The 25651-nt window shown below is 31.0% G+C and overlaps 2 protein-coding genes across 5 annotated transcripts; one reads left to right on the top strand and one right to left on the bottom strand.

Annotated features, from left to right (window-relative positions):
- Positions 1-831: 831 nt before the first annotated feature.
- LOC140057351 (uncharacterized) lies at positions 832-8402 on the bottom strand. Of its 2 annotated transcripts, none has more exons than XM_072102983.1 (7): positions 8304-8402; positions 3138-3461; positions 2333-2623; positions 2066-2092; positions 1696-1844; positions 1533-1565; positions 832-1382 (listed from the first exon to the last, which is right to left on the bottom strand). In XM_072102983.1, exons 1-7 carry the CDS (start codon positions 8341-8343, stop codon positions 1254-1256), a joined length of 993 nt encoding a protein of 330 aa, XP_071959084.1. In that variant the 5' UTR covers positions 8344-8402; the 3' UTR covers positions 832-1253. The 2 variants fall into 2 exon arrangements, with proteins under 2 accessions (XP_071959084.1, XP_071959085.1); XM_072102984.1 differs by having other exon boundaries at positions 3138-3455; positions 8304-8395.
- Positions 8403-9716: 1314 nt separating this feature from the next.
- LOC140056686 (immunoglobulin superfamily DCC subclass member 3-like) lies at positions 9717-25353 on the top strand. Of its 3 annotated transcripts, XM_072102141.1 has the most exons (10): positions 9717-9833; positions 10278-10360; positions 10736-11059; positions 11562-11858; positions 12592-12627; positions 16478-16525; positions 17265-17324; positions 17970-17991; positions 20224-20404; positions 22859-25353. In XM_072102141.1, exons 2-10 carry the CDS (start codon positions 10306-10308, stop codon positions 22973-22975), a joined length of 1140 nt encoding a protein of 379 aa, XP_071958242.1. In that variant the 5' UTR covers positions 9717-9833; positions 10278-10305; the 3' UTR covers positions 22976-25353. The 3 variants fall into 3 exon arrangements, with proteins under 3 accessions (XP_071958242.1, XP_071958243.1, XP_071958244.1); XM_072102142.1 differs by lacking the exon at positions 12592-12627; XM_072102143.1 differs by lacking the exon at positions 20224-20404.
- The last annotated feature ends 298 nt before the right edge of the window (positions 25354-25651 follow it).

The raw sequence follows: 25651 nt of genomic DNA, 5'->3' as shown, positions 1-25651 counted from the left end.
CTGTAACAAATGTAGGAGTGCACATCATTGTTACATTGTCAAACTTTCCACTTGTATCTGAAAATAAATTAAACAAAATAGCTATTAACGATTTACGATTGCGTCATTGTGTGAAAAAATATTTTAAATATTTTTGTACTTACAATCATCGCATTTTTACTTTTCGCCTCCATTACAAATCTGTAAAATATGGAAATCTTTTCCGCTTTATTAGGTGATGACTATTTCACTATTATTGTCTTGCACTCTACCACACTATACTGTATTGTATACTGAAGTATTGATTGTTCCTGTCGTTGTTATGATTCTGGATTGCCATTCATACTTGTGATATATTAGTTTTACTTCCTTCATAATTATAGTGCACTTTACTTCCGTCCAAATCAAGATGATACAATTATTCTTTTTTAATAGTATCAATTATTTAAAATAAAATCATAAAACACCTAGCCTTTTAAAAATTGTATTTATACAGTAAGTAGTTCAAACTACTATTTATTATTTTTATAGGTATTTCTTAATGTCTTCCCTAAAAAACAAATGAACCTGAATCGCACATAACTTTAAAACCTCCGTCCAATTTGTCCCTAGAATTTAGTTTGTACGTTTAAAAATCAATTTGATCATTACTAAACTCTTTGAAAAAATATGGCAGCAACCAACCAAAGCACATCTCGAGGCGAATTAAATTAAAGAATGCTATATAACAATAATACAATTACACGCGTGTTAAAAGAATTGATTGTCTTGTCTATTCTAGTATGTCATTATATGTCAATGTACTAATGCATTCAAACATTAAAATCAAAGTAACGAATCAAAGTTGGTCTAATACAAGCAAGTTTTAATTCAAAAAAATCAAAAATAGAAAATAACATTTTAATAAATGTATCGTTGTTAGTTACATATCTTTTTTTTTACATTTTTCAAGTATGTTTGTGGTTTTCATCTTTAGGCCTATATCACATGTTTCTATATAATATTGGTATATTTTATGTCACTATAGGTACTTGTGTATATTTGTTTAGTTAATGATAATACAAATTACAGCATTCACATTTCTTGTTATTAAATTTGTACGCGTTAAAGAGTTACATCAAGAGAAAGAAAACACTTTCTACAGGTTATGATTTCTCTTTATTTCTATAATAAAAAAAGAGGTATGTCATTGTAGTTTCAAACCAATGATATTCCATTAATAATAAGAATAATAATACTGATGTATTTCTTTCATTTTATTTTAAACATGTATATTATTTTTTGTCCTTTTTTGCTTTAACATTTACATATACAGCTTGATTATCTTCTTTCTTCTGTAAATCTTGGTATGTGTGGCTTGTATCTTTATCTGTCTCCCCAGTATAAGTCATATACGCCTGCAGCTAAAAAAATACAAAAGTTTAGTGCATGCAAAAAAAAGAATGAAAATCGTGTAAACCTTTATTGATATATTGGTGGCAATAGTGATAATAATGATGATGATGACGACGACGAGTGAAATTGAATACTTAAAGTTGAAGTAACATCCTTACCCCTGATTGGTTGGTGTTTTTCGATGTCGGTACCTTCAAAATAAAAAATCATATTTAATGTTAAAATAGTTTCTATTACTTAAGTGTGCGGTATTTCATTAAACTTTGGTCATTTTAAGTCTACACTTTTGCTTTTGGTTCTACGTTCTGAATTATACTTTACCTGTGCATGTGATTTCTTTATTTTGCTGATGATAAAACACACAAGCAAACAGAGAATGAATCCAATGAGCACACCAACAAACGTCATTCCAACAACAAGACCAGTTGAATTACAATCATTCTCTCTCTTTGGAACTTCTGTACTTAAAACTGAACAAATAATACAGAAGGATCGTGTTACCATGCCGTGTTTTAAACATGTTTACAATAATGTACTGTTGACATTATTTTCCCTTTTAAGGCATGATACAGATCATGGGGATGGGGCAGGGATATCCCTTTTAATTGCTATCCTTTTTTTTCGCAAATTCAAAATCCCGGAAATTTACAATGCAGTGCAAACAAACGAAACCTACGTGTAGTTGACTTACTGGATATAAAAGAAGTTGTCGCCAATGCTAAAGAAATAGAAAATAAACAAGCAATAATCCGACACGTCATGCGTTCATTTTATAAAAATGACTTTAATAAACTAAAACTTTCAGTTATCGCTGTTTTCGCTGTGCTTTATTTTTGTTACCACATGACATAATATACTGTAATATGAATATTCCATTTATAATTATGACATGCAGAAAATACTTATACAATGATGCTAATAAAATACATTATTTATTAAAATGTTTATTCCCACCAACCTATTGACAGTGTGGCAGTATTACTAAGTTTCCCATCTATTCCACTGTAAGCAGCATTCTCTGCTCTACACTGATACATTCCTTCATCTGTCTCATCAACGTTATTAATCGTCAATGTTGCATCAGAAGTTGGATACTTGTCTGTATTAGAAACATCAAGTGGATTGCCAACTTTGATCCATGTGATAGTAATTGGTGTTGGTAAACCTTCAAGTTCAGAACATGTAAATATCGCTGTTTCATTTAATGTGGCATGCAATTCTACTGGTTTCAAATCTGGTACTTCAAGATCTGAAATGGCAAAATTATACTGTACAGTTCTTGCATTATCATTTGTTTAGAATTACACAATTGACATGTCTACAATTGTAATACAGTAATTGTTAATGTTTAGTACTCTTCTTTGACAATATAATACATACATAGGATATTGAATATTCGTTTGGTTCTGATGTAAATAACATCCCTGCATTATAATTGCTTTTCACTTTATATATCATATTATATATACATTTTTTAGATTAAATTTGTAAATTATGTACATTATACTCTAAAAAGCAAACACATAAATTGGAAAGTTAATTACCATCATACCACCAAAATAAATTGAATATCACAATAGATGATGATATATCTTTTACTTTTTATCCAAATTATTGGTTTCATTTTTTTTTCTGATTGTGAAACTTATGATTCAAAGATGAAATTAAAATTACTGTACTAACTGACATGTATTGTACAGTACCTGAAATAAACATATTTAAATAAATTTAAAAAAATCCTTTTTACTATTAAAAATACTCACAATAGACTGTGAGATTAGCAAAGTTTTCAGCACTATTTCCACCAACGGTGCTAACGCTACAACGATAGTTGTCTGCGTCACCTCTCACAACATCAGTTATTATAAGATTATCATTGGACAAACTGTATCGATCATTGTTTGGTTGTCCTGTAGTGACAAGAGCACTTCCTACTACTTGTCCACTGTCGTCAGCTTTTGCCCAAGCCAGTTGTAGCAATGAATCATTTGGTTCAAGTGTATAAGTACACGTCATTGTTGCAGCTTCATCAACTTTTGCTGTACCAGCATCCACTGTCACTGTCGCTTGTGCACATGTATCTGAAACTAATAAGTTACTTTACTTGCTTTTGAATATAACAAGTCTGCCCTTTTCACAATGATTTTGACACTTTATTTAACTTGTTGAACCATTTTAATCTTTTTATGATTCGTGTGAATCTTCATTTTGATGTGTTTTTTTACAGTTTTTATATGTTTCTCCTAAGGGAGGTGAATAAATTTGATTAATTGATAACATTATTCTTCAAAGTATTAAAATGAGAAAGACGACAACAATCACAATTCTAGTGAATGCATTCTTTCTATTGTTCTAGGTTCTACATTAAACACACACGCTCTCCCTGTGAAACGTCCCACGTCCACATTCACCTTGGTATGCAGATATTCATCGCGTTGCAAAAAAAGAACGAACAAAAATCTAAATCAGAGATAGATAAACAAATCTACTTAGCACAATGCAATAAATATAGATTGCTACTAATCGGAGCAAAGACTGATTATCACAGTAATATAATAACGAGTTTAGACCAGAGAAATTTATTCCGTGTTATAGACAAACTTACATCAATATCATCTCACCCTGTTCCTAGTCATGACAACTCTAAAGATCTTGCTGATTCATTTGCAAGCTTTTTCTCATCCAAGGTTAAGAGACTTTACCGGAACTTAATTGCCACAAATTAACAACAAATTACAATTGCTGCTGAATCAAAAACATACAGAACTTCCTTTTTTAATATGTTCAGTGCGGTTCATGAAGATGAAGTACTTAAGATTCAAGATTCAAGATTCAAGAGATTCAAGAAATTTTATTTGTCCATAAAAATGGAAATTCACTTTGCTTGGTAGATTAAAACAATAATATTGCAACAATTTAAAAACGTACAGTATAATAACAGATTAAAAATACAAGATAAAAAGTTAAAAATACTGTTAAAAATGTAAAACTATTAAAAATTGCATTAACGTCTTACATTAGAATTAAAAATATGAATGCTATTTACAGCGAAGGATTTTCTAGTTCTACAAAGATTTGCTCTTGGAGGTCGTAGCCTAATGCCTGATCTATTTAAGTTATAACAGTAATGTAACGGATGAGTGGGGTCTTTCATAATATTGTTTACTTTTTTTAGAATACTCTTTTCATAGATAAATGAACAAGGCGTAAGATCAGCTTTAATAATACGTTGTGCAATTTTACGTGGTCTCTCAATATTTTTCTTATCATTTTCAGTAAAGTTACCATAAAAACATCCAATGCTAAAAGATAAAATACTTTGAATAATACTTTGATAAAATAGAATTAAAATAGTGTTATCAACTCTAATTTGCTTGAGTTTTCTGAGAAAGTAGAGCCTTTGAGATGCCTTCTTGGAAATCATGAGAGAGTTTGACTCCCATTTTAATTTGTTGTCATTTATAGTACCTAAGTATTTGTATTGGGTTACTCTTTCAACCTCGGTTCCTTTAATAGTTATTACATTATGTTCAACTGCAGTTTTACGAAAATCTATTATCATCTCTTTGGTTTTAGTAATATTAAGTATTAAGTTCATATCTTCACACCAATTAACAAATCTTCCAACTTCATTAACAAATTCATTTACAAAATCATTAATTCATCTAACATCACTTCCTGCTCTCAAGACCCTCTACATCTTACCATTTACCGTTCCTGCATCCAAACGCTCTTACCAGCCATAACAAAGATAGTGAACGCATCATTGAATTTTGGCGTCTTTCCATCTTCTCGCAAACATGCTAGCATTATTCCATTGTTGAAGGGCCAATCCCTTAGCACCGAAGAGCTATCAAGTTATCGTTCAATATCAAACCTCCCTTTCCTGGGAAAGATCATTGAAAGGGTCGTCACTAAACAGCTGCAATCGTATCTTGAGGAATATAATCTATTCGCTCCTAGACAGTCAGCTTACCGTCGAGGCTATAGTGTAGAATCTGCATTACTGCGAGTACAGAATGACATCTTGACTGCTGTGGATAAACGCATGGATGTGCTGCTTGTCTTCCTCGATTTCAGTGCTGCATTTGATACTATAGACCATTCACAGCTCCTACGTCGCCTTTTCTCACGTTACGGTATTAACGGTACTCTGCTATAAATTGGTTTTCATCTTACCTAAATGGCAGAACTTACTCCATTGAAATCAACTCTACAATGTCTGATCCAGTTCCAATTAATTTTGGCATCCCTCAAGGCTCTGTCATCGGTCCAATTAGCATATGTTCATCCTGTTCACCGCCCCATTACAAGACATCATTGCCGCACATGGTGTGCAGTTCATGGTCTATGCTGACGACACCCAGCCCTATATTGCATTCCAGCCCAAAGATCGTGAAAGGGCTGTGAAAAAGCTTGAAACTTGCATCGCCGAAATCAAATCATTGTGTACACATAACATGCTTGTACTGAACGATGCCAAGACTGAATTGATTCATTTCACGTCTCGCTATCTGACCTTCAGACTGGATACTCTCTTTTAAAATTGGTAACTCTTTGATTACCCCATCTTCAATTTGTCTGCTCATGTTGACAAAGTGTGCAAATCTGCAATGAATTCCATTCGCAAGATTTGACATGTTCGAAAGTATTTAGACCCTAAATCGACAGAAATACTCATGGTCCATGCATTTGTTTCATCCAGGCTAGACTCTTGCAACTCTCTTCTTTGTGGGCTTTCAGCTAAAGCTATCGCGTGGTTCAACGTGTTTTTGATTTGATTTATTCAATATCGGCTCATTACAATTACAACAGAAAACATAAAAATATATAATGAAACAAAAAGCCAGGATTGTCACAAGCGAACCCAAATCGCTGTTTAAAGACTTTCCTTTAACATAAATAAAATATAATAAAAATATAAAATAAATGACGAGAAAAAATAAATTAATAATTTGTGACGAGAAATAGGAGAAAAAAAAGAAGAAACATCGAGATCAATAATAGTGTATACACATTTGACAACAAAGATAATAGTTTGGAAATCAATCCGAGAAGCCAAAGAAGGAAGATGAAGGAGAGCTAATCTTTTGGCGTAAGTAGGACGTTCGAAGTGTTTACCTGGAAAAAAGTATCTTGTAAGAATGCGTTGAGGTTTTTCAAGGAGATTAAGATGGGAAGCCAAATGTGGAAACCACACAGGAGCACCATATTCCAGAATCGGACTACATAAGGATTTGTAAAGCAGAAGAAGAGAATGAGAGTCATTGGTACCAACAGTACGACGGATAAATCCTAAAGTCCTGGAGGCAGAAGAGTGAACAGCTAAAATGTGGTCGTGCCAGGAAAGGGTACTATTAAGGGGAATGCCAAGGTATTTATGGCTGTTAGTTAGAGATAGAGAGATATCATTAAGAGTATAGGCCTAAGGGTAGAGAGTGGGATTTCGAGAGCGAGAAACGTGCATAACTTTACATTTATTGATGTTAAGTGACATTTTATTTACGTTGGACCAAGAAAGAATATTGTCAAGATCAGATTGTAGGATAAGGGAATCAGAGTTAGATTGAATATTCTTGAAGACAACAGTGTCATCAGCATATTGGAGAATATTAGATTGAGGAGTAGAGGAAAGATCCGAAACAAAAATATTAAATAACAAAGGGCCTAGTAGAGATCCCTGTGGAACCCCAGATGTTACATGGGCCCAATTGGAGGAGGAACCATTAAAAAGCACTCTCTGTGACCGACCAATTAGGTAAGAGGAAATCCAATTAAGTGTAGAGCCACAGAGAAACCATAGTTGTGAATTTTTTGAAGAAGAAGAGTATGAGAAATCTTATCAAAGGCCTTGGACCAATCCAGAAATATATCATCGGTTTTATGAGAATTACGTTTATCAAGATTAGAAGCAAGGTGATGGTAAAGTTGGGAGACTTGAGCAATATATATATATATAACATATATTAGTTAAGTGAGTGTTAATATGGGTAGAAAGAAGTCCTTCTAAGAGTTTACAAGGAATAGAGCAAAGAGAAATAGGTCGATAGTTTTTAAGTGTTGCACGATTACCTGATTTGAAAACTGGTACAACATTAGCCCTTTTCCAATCATGTGGAACTTGGCCAAGAGAAAGTGATATAGATGTTAGTAAGATATGAAGAGATAACAGGACCAGCTAATTTAAGAAGTGAAGGAGAAATATTGTAAGGTCCAGGAGATTTATGTACGTTTATTAACTTAGAAATGGCTTCAGAGACAGAACATTGCTGCCCGTCTGGTTCTTCGCATCCCAATATGTCAAAACATAACACCAGTATTGCAACATCTACATTGGTTGCCAGTTGAGAAGAGAAAATGTTTAAAATTCTTCTCATTACTTTCATCATCTGAGATTTTACTCAGGCCTATACCTACACAGCCTTTAACAAAATTTTATGGACAACGTGCCTTTTCATGGTCAGCGGCTGTTCTGTGGAACGCCCTTCCAATATCAGGAATGCTGAATCACTCACAGCATTCAAACAACTCCTGAAATCCCACCTTTTTAAATTGCATTTTCTTTAGTTTTTGCTCTTCTTTCTTCCGTTGATTGTTCAGCGCTTAGGTGTCCTGCATTTTGCGCTTTAGTAAATTTAACATTATTATTATTGTGTTTTCTGTTCTGGGCTCTCACACAAACCAAACCAGTGGTCCGGCAAATTCCAAGATTTTGTAATTAATAGTTTACTTTTATAATTGTTAACCTAAGTTAGAACCACCTCTATAAATCCGGAAATAACATGCATGATGATTATTTGTATCTCAAACAATGACGGAAAGGTACGTACTATAAGGCCTACCTACGTATAAACTATATGAGGATTTTAAATGTGTATATACCAAAAATTGAAAATCAAATGTTTTCTTAGTTACAGCCTGGTACTTACCAAATACAAGAAAAAATAGCAGCAAACAAAAAGTCATCATCACACAGACAGAATTACTAGTATAGCGAATATGGAATATAAATCGAAGTTGCCCTTCCTTGTCACTCTGTGAGATTTTGAAAGTAGGCCTCAATTGATTGAATAAAATTGAATTACATGCGCCCTCATCGTTTACTGTTGTTACGCTCTCTCCCGTCTAATTTTTGTTTTTACCGCACTCCTCAACAAAACGTATTCCTAATTACGATGATTAACTGTTTTATAAAGATACTGATTTCAAAATTGATCTACAATATATACATCTTTCTCTTTTGCATCTCATTTACGGCATTTTTTTATTTATCTTAGATTAACTTAAACATAAGAATTTACTCGACAGCGTATTTGGTATGCGTGTTTACCTCTCCATTTTTATTAAAATATTATTATTTATTATTAATAGGCCTATACAGTTTTTATTCATGTATTTATAATTTATTAATTATTTAAGTGCAAAATAAATTGATTGAACTCCGTATTGGTTGTGTCTTAATGCCTTAACAACCACATTGTTTTGGTAAAGAATAAAAGATGAATAGGTAGATAGGCCTATATATTTTGTTGATGATCGGTGATACTAATCGTGATGATGACGGAGGAACAAATGATCATGTTTTTTTTTAACGTAAACCAGCTATCGTACGTAATTACAATAATTTTGAATTATTTATGCATTTTATGTTTATATGTGTTTCTTATAACTTTGTATTTAAATGTTTCATTCTTGATTTTGTTAGGCTACCATGAAAACAGAGCATCAACAAACTGAGCATCAGCCCTAAAAAATTGCGGGCCGTGTGTATGAAGCTCTCTCAAAAGAAAATGTAGGCCTATTTACCATATAACATGATTAAAACATTCATCGAACATATACATCCCTCCAACCATGCAGGTATAAATACCTCTATGCCTCAACTTATCAACAACTTCGAATCATTATTATTGGGAATTAATTTAATGAGATTGAAATATTCCCAGGTTGGTGGTATGACATGATGCAGCAGGGATCCATAACTAACTAACCAAAACGAATTTATCGTATCTTTTATGTATTTTATATTGCATTGACAATATAAGAAGAATTTCATCGTCGACGATAGACTTGCCCCAACCCAAGTCTATATTTATTGTCTTTTTTATTTATATTTTTTATTTCGAATAGTATCTGATAGTTTACAAGCTTAGTAGTATACGAATGAAACGCCATATGTGCCAATCTTTTTGCTAATATTAGGTCAAAACTCAGTCTGGAAGCTAGACTACGTCAATGACATCCTTTTGAGGTTTTTGAGATTGATACACAAATTAGTTTGTCTCTGTGGGCGTTCCATAAAATGGGTTTGGTCACTCGATAGTCGAGATTGCTGCTGCTGCATGCTCCCTAACTGGCCTCTCCTGGTTGCCTGCTTTATCATCATCGCATCGGTCGTCGATCGGGCCTAGCTAGCTAGGCTAAACACTCAAACTGAAAGCTGATTTTTATTTGGATAGGTAGTTTTCTTTTTTTCCGGACACATATTACTTAAGTTAATAAAATATAGGGATATCCAACTATTTTATTTTTATGTAGGCCTAGGCCTAGCCTAGCCTACTAGCCTAGCTAAGTACAACAAAAGTGATTCCCGTCTAGCCTAGGCTAGGCCTAGCATCCGCCTAGGCTAGCTACTAGGCCTCGGCCTCTAGTACCGGTAGGTAGTTAGGCCTACAATTCTAAGGGGTCAAAACTAATTTTTTTTTCAATTTAGGCCCTAAATAGTAGGCCTAGCCTAGCTAGGCCTAGCTAGTCCCTCCGTTCAGGGCCATAAAAACATAGATAGGCAGCCCCTTTCTCCTGCCAGGTGCTCACTTCTGCTGTATAACTGTATACAGCTACAACTTGAATATTTCTGTTTATATAATACAGTATAGAACTGTATTTAACATTTTTTATTCCAGGATATTTCAACAGAAGAATTACTGCAATATGACTATAAATGTAATGTATCATCAGTGTTTAATCATGTTGCTTTTGATGTTTGGTAAGTACATTAAATCATTCAATACATTGTTAAAATTGAAAACAAAAGAGACCAGTGCTGTTGCAAATTTTGAATTCTTTGAATTTCTTTATCTCAAATCCCTCTTTTATCATATTAAATATTATGTTAGTTTGTTTACTACTGAAGTTTTTGGTCCTCTTGTACACAACGCAACAACGATATATGCCCACCATTAGTAATTTAACCAATCATGACGAAAAGCGTCATCCGAACTGTCACTTGTGATTGGTCAACTCACTTGCCTACTTTACATTACTTTGCTTTGTGGGAACCAAGCTTTAGTATTAAAAGGAACATTATTTTCAATAAACTAATAAAATAAGTTGTAATTATTAATTTAATTTCTTAATTTAGTTTCAGATACATGTGCACAAACACAAGTGACAGTGGATGCTGGTACAGCAAAAGTTGATGAAGCTGCAACAATGACGTGTACTTATACACTTGAACCAAATGATTCATTGCTACAACTGGCTTGGGCAAAAGCTGACGACAGTGGACAAGCAGTAGGAAGTGCTCTTGTCACTACAGGACAACCAAACAATGATCGATACAGTTTGTCCAATGATAATCTTATAATAACTGATGTTGTGAGAGGTGACGCAGACAACTATCGTTGTAGCGTTAGCACCGTTGGTGGAAATAGTGCTGAAAACTTTGCTAATCTCACAGTCTATTGTGAGTATTTTTAATAGTAAAAAGGATTTTTTTAAATTTATTTAAATATGTTTATTTCAGGTACTGTACAATACATGTCAGTTAGTACAGTAATTTTAATTTCATCTTTGAATCATAAGTTTCACAATCAGAAAAAAAAATGAAACCAATAATTTGGATAAAAATAAAAAAGTATCATCATCTATTTCAGTGGTATGATGGTAATTTACTTCCCAATTGATGTGTTTGCTTTTTAGAGTATAATGTACGGTATATAATTTACAAATTTAATCTTTAAAACAATGTATGATATTTAAATTATTAAATTATAATGCAGGGATGTTATTTACATCAGAACCAAATGAATATTCAATATCCTATGTATGTGTTATATTGTCAAAGAGTACTAAACATTAACAATTACTGTATTAGTAGTAGTAAACTAATTGGTAGAAATGTCAATTGTGTAATTCTAAACAAATGATTATCCAAGAACTGTACAGTATAATTTTTGCCATTTCAGATCTTGAAGTACCAGATTTGCAACCAGTAGAATTCTATGCCACATTAAATAAAACAGCGACATTTACATGTACTAAACTTGAAGGTTTACCAACACCAATTACTGTCACAACATGGATCAAAGATGGCAATCCACTTGGTGTTTCTAATACAGACAAGTATCCGTCTTCTGATGCAACATTAACGATTAATAACATTGTTGAAGAAGATGAAGGAATGTATCAGTGTAGAGCAGAGAATGCTGCTTACAGTGGAACAAACGGAAAACTTAGTAATACTGCTAAACTCACATTGGAACGTAAGTACAAATTACTAATATTAAATAACATTTCAAATTATTCATTTGAAATCATACAGAAAGTATTTCATCACTAATCAAAGCTTTTGTTGTTTTGGTGTGTTTTTATTCATTGTCTATTTATGTATTGTATACAGTATACCAGGTTAAACTATACTGTACATTGGTACAAGTATTATTTTGAAACCATTGAAATCATATTGTGATTTGACACTATACAGTATCATTGCATTTTATTTTTTGTGTAAAAATAAATGCTAATTACAGTATTAGTTTTGTAATTTGAATTTCTTATTGCTCAATGTCCTGATTCATTGTTAAGCTTCACTGAACAGATTTATTCTTCATGTATTTTTTTGGTGAATAATTATGAAATTACAATTAGAGAGAGAAACAAAATTGTTTTAGTAAATAAAGTTTAAAAAATTATTTTAGGCCGACAGTAATTCTTGTATTCTTTTCTCAGAACAAATTTGTATAAAATTTAAAAAAAAACAACTTTCTTTATTTTGATGAAAGATTTCTTCATGGCAAACAAAAGCACTTTCTTGATTTGGATATGAAAATGTATATAAATGATGATGATGTAAAGGTCATGGAACCCAGTTAAGAGTTTTGCAATCAGTAGACAAATTGTTCTTTAAACATGTCACTGCCAAATTTGAATAGTGAATTATGGATCCACCACTGTAGATGTTAGTTTTAGTTATATCAAATAAAATTTGATTTTCAGTGTTGACTACTACTCCTAAAACAACAGAACCACCACGTAAGTAGTATGTGTAATAGATTTCATGTATAAATACATGTAGTTAGTAGCACACATAGTTGAATACAGGAGCAGATTTGGACTTTGTGACAGTATGACCGAGGTGCCTACAAAGGAGAGGCATAACAGTTTCATAATCATGTTTATGTTGATGATTGTACTGTATTGTTGAATTATTTGTGTTCTGAAAACTGTTGGATCACACATTGGTGCCTATAGTAGCTCCTACCCCTGGACCTGCTCCTGTATTTTAATAATATGCTTTATTTTATATGCTATCATTACACACTTCCAGTACAAGTTCTTACTCTTATTAGTATACATTTGGGAAGCTTGTCCAATAAATGGAATTTAGAATTATTGAAAACTAATTATTAAGTTTACTAATAGTCACTACAACTTTCCTATTAATTATTATACTAGATTGTATACATACCATTTGGTTGTACAGTATTATTCAAAGCAATAAATGTTTTAAAGTATAACATTGTCTGGTTCTACAAAATAAAAAGTTAGTGTTTTTGTATAATTTGGGACCTCCAGTTTTATTTCAGGCATTAGTTACTGGTGTTCAAAAACAATTGTTGTCTCAAGTTAAACACATTGTATAGTATATATTTTTTTGACTGTAGTGTGATTTGAATGATAAACGATATACTGTACCTATGCAAAATGGTACTGTAAATATTTCTTATAAGTATTAATAGTGCTTTAAACTACTGCAATGTGTTTAAAAGCTAATTAAATATTGGTGCATGCACAACTGTTTAGCTTAAAGTATTGGTTTGTTTTTATAGCAAAATTAAGAACTATCTAGCAGTACAGTATTATTAATCAAGTCCGTTAACTTCCATCCAAATATGCTTCAAATAACTTAAGTGATGAATATAATTACTATTATGTCCTTCCACTATAACCATAATATAAAGCTTTAAATTTTGTTTCAATAGATTCTATTGTATCCTAATCCTAGTACTATTTTGATTAATGTTGAGTCATTTATGGTAGGAGTTTGTACAATGGTCCTTACACTGTCTGAATTTCTATTTTTAATCTTAATATAGCACTTATCTTGTATAGATTGTTGTACACTTTCTTTAGAAGAAGCTGTGCTAATTTCATAGTGTTCATTCCAAAACTGCATTTTAATATAAGCAAACCATAAACCAGATATTATCTATTAAAGATGTATTGTCCCTTTGACTAATTAAAAAAAAATTTTTTTTTTTTATTTTGAATAAAATGTGGTCATTTTGAAGTATCATAATAGTTTTTAACTTTCACCAAAAATTAGTCGGGAAAAAAAACAATTTAACCGAAATACAGATGTTTTTTTGTTCAAAAAATAACTTTGACTTCCAGTCAAAGTTTTCAATCAAAACATATCTCATAATGCAACGCGCTTGTTTGGCTACTCTGTATGCATGATCATAAAACTTCTTCGCGATCTGTGTGAAAACACCTTCTCAACCGTGACGAGTTGTAAACAATCCTAATTAGCATCATGCATAATGCATACTCATGGTTTGAAATCTTTGTTTACTTTCGCTTGCGACGATTTCCCAGACGAAATGTAATCTAATTAATTTACCTGTTAATTACGTAAACTTGTTGTTTTTGGCTCGAATTTTCGACTTAAAGTGAATAAATTTAATATTACTTTGATATGGCTAATTTAAATTTAGAATATTTTTTTTTTCATTTTTTGTGTTTCAAGGGACAATACATCTTTAATGTAAAAAAATGAATGTATTTATTTTTATCTGTCTGAAGGTGTCTGAATCTTCCCATACTGTATCTTAATAATTATAACAATCTTTTTATAGAATTATTTGTGCCTTTAAATATTGGATTAAATAAATTACTATTTAATATTATATTATAATCACAGAGGATATAACACTAACCGAGAGTATATCTGCGATGACATTGTCTACCATTTTGGGTATGTTTTAGTTTAATTAGCAGGGGCAGTGCCATATTTTTGAAGACAGTTTGTATATTTGCATTAAATATTTCATAATGCAACATCCATATAATTTTTTATTTCATTATTAAGAGAGCTATTCTAATATATGGCTTTGCAAATCAAACATTTTATGCTATATAGTATTAGTATTCGGTGTTCTGTATTGTAAATTTTCATTTCAAACGACATTTCTTAAACATGATGGTTGTTTATTTGCTCAAATTCACTTTCAATCTTGATGTAGTTTTCACTAAATTAGATGTACTGTAATCAATTATCCACTTTATTATATTATTTTGTAAACATTTGTGGTAGTTTTCAGACTCAGACAAAAAAATAAAATTACGTCACACAGCAGAATTTTAGTCACAACTTCAGTGACAGTGTTTTGTAAACTATAATATTTCATTTTATTCATAACATTTTGCTGCTTGCTTTTTATTCAAAATACTGGTGTTAGTAAATTTCAATATGATTTCTATGGTGTAAAAATTAGGGCTCACTTCCTATCTTGTCATAAAATTATACAGTCAACTTGTCTCTCAAAAGGGACTCTGAAACTGGAAAATCTTCCAAAACCAGAATTTTCTTATGATTCCAACATTTCTAGATGTTTTGGGAAATCCTAAGGATATCCGTGGTTTTGTGATAGTTGACTGTATACTGTGCTTACACAGTACAGTAAAATTGAATTAAGTTATGATTACCATTTTATATTTTGACATTCAATTGTTGTCATCATTATACATGTTACCATTTATTTATATAGATATATATACTGTATATTAAAGACTACAGAGGATGCCAATCAGTCAGTTACCATACACAGCTATTGTTAGCTGGCTTAACAATAAATAATAATTAATAATCTCTAATTAAACATACTGTATTTTAAAATGTTGCCACTTTGTCTTCTTTGTAGAATTTATTTTGTAGTTTATTCATATGTTTTGGAAATTGTGTGATCAATTTATTGTTTTATACATTTGTTATGTTGATTTGTAGAAATTATTATATTAATTATTAAATTACCTATCATATTGGTTCAGGCTAGTGTTAACACAGCACATTCCTTCCTGTATAGTTTTTAGAAAAGGGGAATTCCATTTTAAAATGTTGATAATCATTGCAGTCTAGGGATTGATTGCAGTCTAGGGATTATCTTAAAAGTTCATATTCACAAAATTATGAAAATTATAAGTCATCTAATCGGTTAATTTGAGTACTTACTCAAGAAAATTCAATCAAATAATTCTTAATCAACTGCTAAACTAACTTTTTTTCCATAGTTATTAACATTAACAACAATTTCAAATAAAAAACATAAGTCACTATTATAAATAATACTGTAATACATTGTACATAGATACAGAAGCTATGCTAACAACAAACAATGCTACTATCACCATTTTTATTATAGCTTTTGTCATTCAATGACAAAACTTGAAAGTAATGTACTAAATAAAAAGGTTTGAAAAATAAAGTCATACAATTCTATATTCAATAATTATAATATACTGTTTATTTTTACCTAATAAACATATTCTATATTATGTAACACTATAATACATATATAAATGCTTCAAACACATTATATTTTTTATATTGTATGCTTGTAATGTTTAATATTAGCTGCAAAATTTTTAAAAGTTTAAAACCCTTCTAGGTTGCAAAAAAATAGCAATTGGCCTCATTTTGCTCAGTCCATCTTGGAAATAAGTATAATGTGTAAACAAACTTGTGAATGTACGTACTGTACAGTAATGTCAAACTTAAACAGTTTGTTACCTGGTTTTAATGTACTGTAGAATTTAATTTTCATGTTTATAATTGCTGCTAAGTTTGTTTATTATTTAAAATATTTTTTTGTATTACTTACAGCTTTTGTTCCTACTGATCCTCCTGAAAGTGTAAATGGTGGTCTAATAGGTGAGTCTTTTTAGGAAAACTCCAAAACATAAATATTTCAATTGAAAGATATTTAAAAATGCTTATGATCCAAAACCATGAATGTCTTTTACTCATTTGCCCAAAATATTTTTAAAACCAAGTAAATCACACCTATGAATTTATTAATGAATTATTTATTATTATTTATTTTAAATTTTCTTAGTTGAAATTGTATGAGATCCTTTGACAAATCCAGAAGCAGTTAAATCTTAGCCACAATTACTATGAACTTTAAAATTGACCCGCTACTATTCATATTGTTTGGTTTCTTCTTTAAATTTACTTTACTTGTCATGTCCACAATTGCTCAAGTGGTCAAGGCTAATCTTTACTTATTTATTTTGATCTCCTTTCACATTTGTTATTACTAATTTTTGATAGATATAATTATCTTTTTAATTTTGTTTATGTGTGGAAAAATAATAATTAACAAAAACTTCGGTATTGGTAAGTAAACTTAACCGAGGTGCTATGTTAGAAGATTATCCAGTGCTGCAAAAGTTTTAATAATTATCAAATTGTTTGGACGTTAGGAGAAAGGTGAGAGGGCCAGCTAAGTCAAGCTGTAGTACTTTTATCCATTATTGACATTGTTATATATTTTCTTTGATATTGATTTAGAAAGCTGTTACTTTAAAAAAAAATTTTCAACATCATTGCTGAGTGACTTATTTTAGAAAATATATTGTATTTTTTATGCAATGATACCTTTTTATAGGTGGGGTTGTGTCTGCAGTATCAGTGGTGTTGGTTTTTATCGGAATTTTTGTTTGTTATCGTAAGTAGATACTAGTAGATCACTACAATACTTGAATTAATGAATATAAAATCTCCAAAATAAAACTTTTATATGACAGAAATAGTATCTTACAACATTACTAACTTAATTTAATAAAATAAATCATAGATTATTCTAGATTTGGATGGAGAACTGTATTTCTATTTAATTAAATAAAGTTAATAGAATTGTTGTGCATGTTTAAGAACCTACAGTATACAAATGCATATGGTAGTTTAGATCATTGTTAAAACTCCAATACAGATACTGTAGCCCTGAATTATCTTAAAATCAAACAATATTAGATTAGAGCATCTAGCATTTTTTTTTTGCCAGCTAGTGATCTATTTTATTTTATGGCGTCCAAGATATTTTACCTAATATATAATAGTTTTACATTTTTGTTACAATATAGGTATACAAAGTTGAAACTTTTGTAATTATACTTATTTATAATTATTTCTTATTATTGCTAAAAATAGTATAAAAACAAAAATAAAACAAAGGACAGCAACAATTTCATAATATAAAACAATTGTTTAAAAGTTTGTTGCAGGGAATATTGTGGTTTTCATGTTAGGTTGTGTTATACCATAGGATTATATTTTATCTATTCTAATGTGTTTTTTTTTTCATTATGTACAGAAAAGGGAATAGCTTGTTTCAAGTGAGTATTATACTATCCATTTCTATTTTCATTTTTATTTGTGTTATATTTAAATCTTCTGGATAACAACTGATGATTTTTTTAAATATGAAATTTATTTTTATACAGTAATCGTTAGCTTTTAAAGATTAAATACAACAAGAGATGTGTAAGAAACATTTGTATTGTCAAAAACTTTTATAAATAATTTGAAAGCCATAGAGATTTGCAAAATTTACCTTTTTTAAGATTTTTTTTAAAAGATCTTTTTTTTTAATTAAACAAACAAATTAATGATTGAAATAGTTTCGAAAGAGTATGTGCAAATAATAATATAAATGTATAGTGGGTTTTGAAGCTCGGTTTTAAATTATTATGTTATTAAATTTATTTTGTTCTTTAAAATTAAATTACATTGATATATAATTATTATATGAACTAATTCATGTGAATATTATTATAATTTCTTTGCTGGTTTTCTTAGATTAGATTATAGAATAGATTACTAACGTATATTGCTTCAGTTAAATCAGGCTTGTAAGCAGGATTGATCGTAGGGTTTCAACCCAACTGCCCGTGGTAACCCAGGGTGTATAGAATGTACTTTAAAATGGGAAGATGTTTTCTGAACTAAGCTCTTATCAAGAATCCAGCAATATAATATAACTCCTTAGTTCATGTTAATTGCTATGAATCAACTTTCTATTCAACTGTCTCTGTTTTGTACTGTAATTAAACTATGATACATTATTTATAGAAATAATTGTATCATAGTACCGCCCGATCAAAGGGAAATTTAGTAATAAAACATCATCACATGTATTGCCTACAGTAGTATAGACCATAACCTAACTCTACAAAAGCACCACATGAGATGCTGTATTACTATTGCCTGCCTACCTTTCCTATTATACTGATCATGTGGAGATACAGCACTAAGAATTAGGTAACATTACTGTGTCAGTTTAGATAAAAACAATTTGTATTATGATAATCATTAAATAAAAACTGGGTAGACTTTGGCACAGGATGTAGATACCCCAAGTATTTATAAAGTAAACCTCCTGGTTACAGGCCTGTAAAACTTACTTAACCTTTTGATCATGCAAATGTATTGTATTCATATTCTATACTGTGTACTTAATTAATATAATTTATTAATTCTGCAATTATAAAAAAAATTGCTTGTGGATTTGCTTGTATGCACTCTCATTCTTACTGACAATGCTAGAACTGTGGTAGCTGTATTTAGTTGGTTATGATATAGTAAGTGCTGATGGTGGTATTGGTGGTTGATAGTAAAGTATGTGTTGGTGGTGGTGGTGGTGGTGGTGATGGTAGGGTAGAGTGTTGGGATGCTGTAGTAGGTGTTGGTTGTAGAGTTGCTTTATTGTAAAGGTTTTGATGATGGTAAATGGTGGGTGGTACTGTAGTAATAGAGAGAATGTACTGTGATAGCAGACATTGATTTTATCGTCATCATCATTATCATATCATCATCTCATCATCATCTCATCATCATCATCTTATCATCATCATCAATTTTATCCCTCTCTTGACTGTCACTTGTTCCATGCTGCTGATGATGAATTGTCATACCATGTTATATTTATCATAATTAGTTCATCAGCCTTTGCATGATTATCACTGACATCACTATCATCTTCATCATCATTGTTAATCCCATCATGCTTAAATTAGCATAGAGTAGAAAAGTAAACATTAGCGAGCATAAAGCAATATATCATCTTTAATATGTGCATTAATTGCACTTATCATTTCGATTGCAATACTTTATTATATTTGTAGTAGTAATAATAATAACAATACATACTTCTTCTTTCTTAGGCACATGACCTAGGACATTTATTTCCTCATATATAGAGGCCATACATGCATGTACTGATACACATTAACATTCACTTATATATAGTTATAATTGCTGACTGTTGTTGGTACCTAATTTGTTCACTAAGCCAAGACAACCTTATTCACTCAAACTAACTAAAAAAGAAATAAGCCTTAGTAAAGAAAATGTCAATGCTATGAAGTCTTCTCAATAATTAAAATATATATTTTTCACTAAAGCATAGATGTTGCAAATAGTTTTAAAAATCACTATATATCTTTATATCTTTATAATAACATTTATTTTTTATTTTGTATTATAATTTTGTAAAACAAAAGTTTTATAGCATATCTTTTTAAAAATAGCATCGCTAAAAATGATACATTTAAATGCCTAATTTAAAGGACTCCCGCTTGTAATGTAACCAAAGAAGGCCCCTCTGAAGTAATAGGTTTAACTAATGATGATGATGTCACATATGCCCAAGTACAAAAGACAGCTAAATCAAAGGAACCAGAAAAAACCAATAATGCGCCGGCAAAACCAAAGCGTGCAGAAACAAATGACACAAAGAAACCAGATGCCGTAAGTAACGACGCCAAATGTTTAAACTTATAAATGTTTTGCTAAATGCAACATAGAAAACACCAAATTTGCGGTTTTTGTTTTAAAAAAAATTTAAGCTTTAACTTAATATTTATTACTTAGATAAGACCATTTACTGTTCTCTAATTGATTAAAAAAATATTAGTATTATTGGATTTATATGTATTTTATCACTCAGTCAAGATGATAGCCAACAATGAATTCAAATCAAATTAGCATTTTATTCATATTAGAAGTAAACAAACACAATATATTTATTATACTTCCTTATTGCACAGAGCAATCAAATCTTATATTAGAAACATTTCGTCATGTTTAGTTTAGAACAACTCTATCCAAGTCTTGATAAATTAATATCATATCACAAACATTATTTAATTTGAATAACCTTGTCTGATATTTTTTTAAGAATTTTATTTTCTTTGAAACTCAATGAAGGACATTAAAACATTATGTTTGGCTTTATTGACAAAAAGTACATTTCTTTTGTTTAATAGAATGAAATGAATTGATTGATGAAGGAATGTGTGTACTCAATTGATGGATGGATGAATGAAAGAAATAATAAGTGATTTGACGAAGGAAGTGAATGACAAAGAAAGAATGAGAGTTTCTAAGACTATTAAAAAGAAGCACAAATCCTTCTTCTCACAATCCTTTTAGGTTGATTTCATACTATGTATTCTGTATACAATTAATGGTTTTCATCTCATCCCCTTAGTTCATCATTCAACCCATGTATTTTTAAAATTTTATTTTGCATGATCATGCATTCTAAAGATGATTAGACCATGAAACATTTTAATTCATAAACCGAACTTCAACTAAATCACCGACTAAATCAGGCCAACCTCGACTAAACATTCCATCGCGTGGTGAATTGCCGCATCTCCCATTGTCGCTATGGCGTGACGTAGCTCAAGTCGGACTTGCGCGAAGAAAATAATGTAATTTGTATACAGTTGTAAATAAAGATGATTTTCATTATTATAATTTATACCAATGTATATTTAATTAAGCTAATATAAATATAGATATTTCATTCTTCAATATCTGGCCAATATAACAACTCAATGACTGTTACGTTTTTTATAAACATCGTTTAAAAACCATTTAGTCGACCATTTAGTCTGCCCCCTCCAGGACTAAAAAAATCGATCAAAATCCGTCTCGATTTAGTCGAGGTTTGCCTGATTTAGTCGGTGATTTAGTTGAAGTTCGGTTTATGAATTAAAATGACGTCATTTTTTTAGTTTTAGCTCGAACTACGACTAAAGTCCGGTTTAAGAATACGGGCGATAGACTTGCTTGGATCCTTCTAGGAAGTAACACATAGACATAGACTTGCTTGGATCCCTCTAGGAAGTAACACGTAGACATAGACTTGCTTGGATCCCTCTAGGAAGTCACACGTAGACATAGACTTGCTTGGATCCCTCTAAGAAGTAACACATAGACATAGACTTGCTTGGATCCCTCTAGGAAGTAACACGTAGACATTGACTTGCTTGGATCCCTCTAGGAAGTAACACGTAGACATAGACTTGCTTGGATCCCTCTAGGAAGTAACACATAGACATAGACTTGCTTGGTTCCCTCTAGGAAGTAACACATAGACATAGACCTGCTTGGATCCCTCTAGGAAGTAACACGTAGACATCGACTTGCTTGGATCCCTCTAGGAAGTAACACGTAGACATAGACTTGCTTGGATCCCTCTAGGAAGTCACCCATAGACATAGACTTGCTTGGTTCCCTCTAGGAAGTAACACATAGACATAGACCTGCTTGGATCCCTCTAGGAAGTAACACGTAGACATCGACTTGCTTGGATCCCTCTAGGAAGTCACACGTAGACATACACTTGCTTGGATCCCTCTAGGAAGTAACACATAGACATAGACCTGCTTGGATCCCTCTAGGAAGTAACACGTAGACATCGACTTGCTTGGATCCCTCTAGGAAGTAACACGTAGACATAGACTTGCTTGGATCCCTCTAGGAAGTCACCCATAGACATAGACTTGCTTGGATCCCCCTAGGAAGTAACACGTAGACATAGACTTGCTTGGATCCCCCTAGGAAGTCACCCATAGACATAGACTTGCTTGGATCCCCCTAGGAAGTAACACGTAGACATAGACTTGCTTGGATCCCCCTAGGAAGTAACACGTAGACATAACGCAACACAATTCATTTCAACTGTCACAAATTACTTGCGATGTGTCTATACTGTTGGCCCACCATATTTATATACCTACGCAAACATTAAATAGGCTATCCCTAAAAGATACCCTATAATAAACAAATAATAAATAGGCCATTTATAAAAATGTCCCACCTCAAATTAACCAACCCAAATAGGCAAAACATAGACAACCCTAAACATATTTATAATTGAAGTAATAATATTTGAACTATTTTTTGATGTAGAACGCAGAACTGACTTATGTTGAAGTGGATCATCGTCATTCTGGTAAAGGGAATAAAATTATTCGCACAGAACCAGAGACAACATATTCAAGCGTTCAGCCCAGCATTAAACGTTAATACTCAACACTTGTATTGAAACAAATACACAGATTTTTGTACAGACTTCTGAAATATTAGCTAGTCTTCTGATGAGTCTGTTAGCTTGATACAAGTTTGAATTTATTCTTTTTCCATTTTCGTAAACATTATTGATTTGAAAAACTTTAAAAAAAAGTCTAATCAAAAATTGAAAGCAAGCAATTGTAATGATCATGTTATCTGAAAGCTTGTTACAGTATATTCTTCCTGGCCATTTTTTTATCATTTTGTTAAAGATTATTCTATGTATCTGCATAGAGATCCAGCCACTGATACACACAGCGTTGTCATTATGTATCTGCATAGAGATCCAGCCACTGATACACACAGCGTTGCTATTTTTTCAGTGCTTATTCTATGTATCTGCATAGAGATCCAGCCACTGATACACACAGCATTGTTATTTTTTCAGTAATTTGCCTTTGGATTTATAAAGAGTAACAATTTCTCTGATTAAACAAAATTTTAAAATGTTGTCTCCCTAATCAAGAATAGGGTTTTCCCTTTTTTCTATCTGCCTTAGATTGCCATGCTGCACCAGATTTCATCAATATCATGTATTATGAAATTTGACATGTATAATTGTAAATTTCTTGTAGTATGCATTGCCAATTAGGTGTTTTGATGCCAAGATGTTTATATACTTCATGACAGAATGTAGCATTATTTTAGAAAGTAACGTATAGCAATCAATGAAATATTGAAATTGTTGAATGTTAGAATTGTTAATGTATGTAAATATGATTCTTGTTATTTTTGTAAATAAACTGATTCCATAACCACCAATCCAAAAATATATAATTTAACAAACAATTGGAAGTAAAGTTGCTGATACGATTTAAGTCATACCAACTGCTCAATTAGGCTAGATGTTTTAATTTGAGAGGAATATAAAAAGTATAATGAACCGTTAGTGGATTTTAAATAATGTGGTAATTCTTAAATGAAATAATTGTTAAAATATAAGGGCTTAGTTCAAGAATCATCAAATTTTAATCATTTAAAATTGTAGCTCTCGCTGTTTCAGAAAATGTTTTTTTTAAGTAGGAACCAATTTATGTGATGATTTGTCTCATTGATGGGTTTGACGATCGATTGACACATGACCTACTCTTTGTATTTGTAACCAGATTTTCCCTTTTAAAAACGTATGGTACACAAGTTTATATCGGTTTCTTTTTCGTACTATAGCAATGTTGTTATTCAGCGTTAAAAAGTTTATATTATTTACATATTATCCTCTTTGTTTTTATATTTTTAAACTAAATCTGTCACTAATTTTAAATATGGTAATTGAACATTAATATACCGTTAAATAATGGTTATAGGTATTTGGTGGTATAATAGTAGTATGTGTTGTTTTATTTAAGCTGTCATCAATGACATTAAACATTTTTAGTATGCAAGTTTGCTATATTTTATTTACTGACAGTCAAATAAAAAAGTATGTAAAAGTTCTTATGTTTAGACTAAAACAAGACAAGAAAAAAATATTTATTTTGATATATTCCTAACCTTTAATTAGTTAATTAGCAATTGTTAATTGATATATATAATCAATATAAATTATAGGGAAAATTGTTATGTTACAGTTTAAATTATAAAAAAACTAAATTGTATTATCTAGTAAGTTAATGGAAAAAAACAGTTTGTACAATTTATTTTCGAAATCAAACATTTTATTAGCACATTTTCGTAAATCAATACAGACATGTTCAACGTTATGCTAGGCCCAGATCAACTTCACTGAGGCTGTGCAATATCATGTTTTACATTGTGAAATATAGCTAGCTTGCTATGTCTTATACAGTAGTAATATTTTGCTTTAATGTCCACAATGTGCCAAAAAATATGCAGCTCTTTATGTTGTGCCAAAGTAATAATAAAGTACAGGAGTTACTTTACATTGGTACATGATTTAGTAAATTTACTGCAGCAAGTAAAATACTGCAGTAAAATGACGTTGATACCTTTGTGCTGTATACTCAATTGATGTGTACCGTACATAGATATAAATGTCTGAACAAATATTGCAATCTGGATGAAAACAACGAAGGCTATATTGCCTAAATAGAAATACAGAATGAGGCTACAATAAGAACATTTTACTGCAGCAAACATAGTTTCTGCAGTACTGTAAATGCATTGTCAAACAATTCTATCTATTTAATTCTCTAATAAACATGGAAAATCGAGAAAAAAAACTGATTAGAAAATTGGTTAGGGCCATACTAATTGCAAAAAATGAATATGATTATTATACTAGTTATGTTTACTGCTATTATGGACATTAGTCAATGCTGCTAGAGCAATTAAGCTATTTGAGTGTTTTTTGTAATAAATAAAATTGTACTTGAGTTTGTTGAGATTTTTCCTTGTGATATCACAATTGTATACAACTTGAAATGTTCATCAAGTGTTTAGTCAGTGCTGTCCATTCAGTGCACCTCCTTACTATCTGCTTTAATAACATTTCCTTCAAGATGAGTTTTTAATTTTATATTTTGAAATCCCATCCACAGTTACCAGTAACATTTGCATTAATTAATTTGATTAGTGGGCCTATAAATATTTTTTTACTAATTAGTAAAGTAGCAAGTAATTGATGGAATTTTCTCCATGGTGATGGGCAGAATAAAATTGATATCCAAACAT

The sequence above is a fragment of the Antedon mediterranea genome, chromosome 8 (genome assembly GCF_964355755.1).
Source record: "Antedon mediterranea chromosome 8, ecAntMedi1.1, whole genome shotgun sequence".
NCBI lineage: Eukaryota > Metazoa > Echinodermata > Crinoidea > Comatulida > Antedonidae > Antedon > Antedon mediterranea.
This window is presented reverse-complemented; position numbering and strand designations above follow the sequence as displayed.

What these genes read in the sequence shown, in the direction of transcription:
- LOC140057351 (XM_072102983.1), bottom strand. Translation starts at nt 8,343, where the DNA reads ATGATGACTTTTTGTTTGCTGCTATTTTTTCTTGTATTTG. An exon ending in GCTATTTTTTCTTGTATTTG is followed by an intron (nt 3,462 to 8,303) that starts GTAAGTACCAGG and finishes GTAACTTATTAG; the next exon opens with TTTCAGATACATGTGCACAA. An exon ending in TGCTAATCTCACAGTCTATT is followed by an intron (nt 2,624 to 3,137) that starts GTGAGTATTTTT and finishes TTGCCATTTCAG; the next exon opens with ATCTTGAAGTACCAGATTTG.
- LOC140056686 (XM_072102141.1), top strand. Translation starts at nt 10,306, where the DNA reads ATGACTATAAATGTAATGTATCATCAGTGTTTAATCATGTTGCTTTTG. An exon ending in TGTAAATGGTGGTCTAATAG is followed by an intron (nt 16,526 to 17,264) that starts GTGAGTCTTTTT and finishes ACCTTTTTATAG; the next exon opens with GTGGGGTTGTGTCTGCAGTA. An exon ending in AAGGGAATAGCTTGTTTCAA is followed by an intron (nt 17,992 to 20,223) that starts GTGAGTATTATA and finishes CCTAATTTAAAG; the next exon opens with GACTCCCGCTTGTAATGTAA.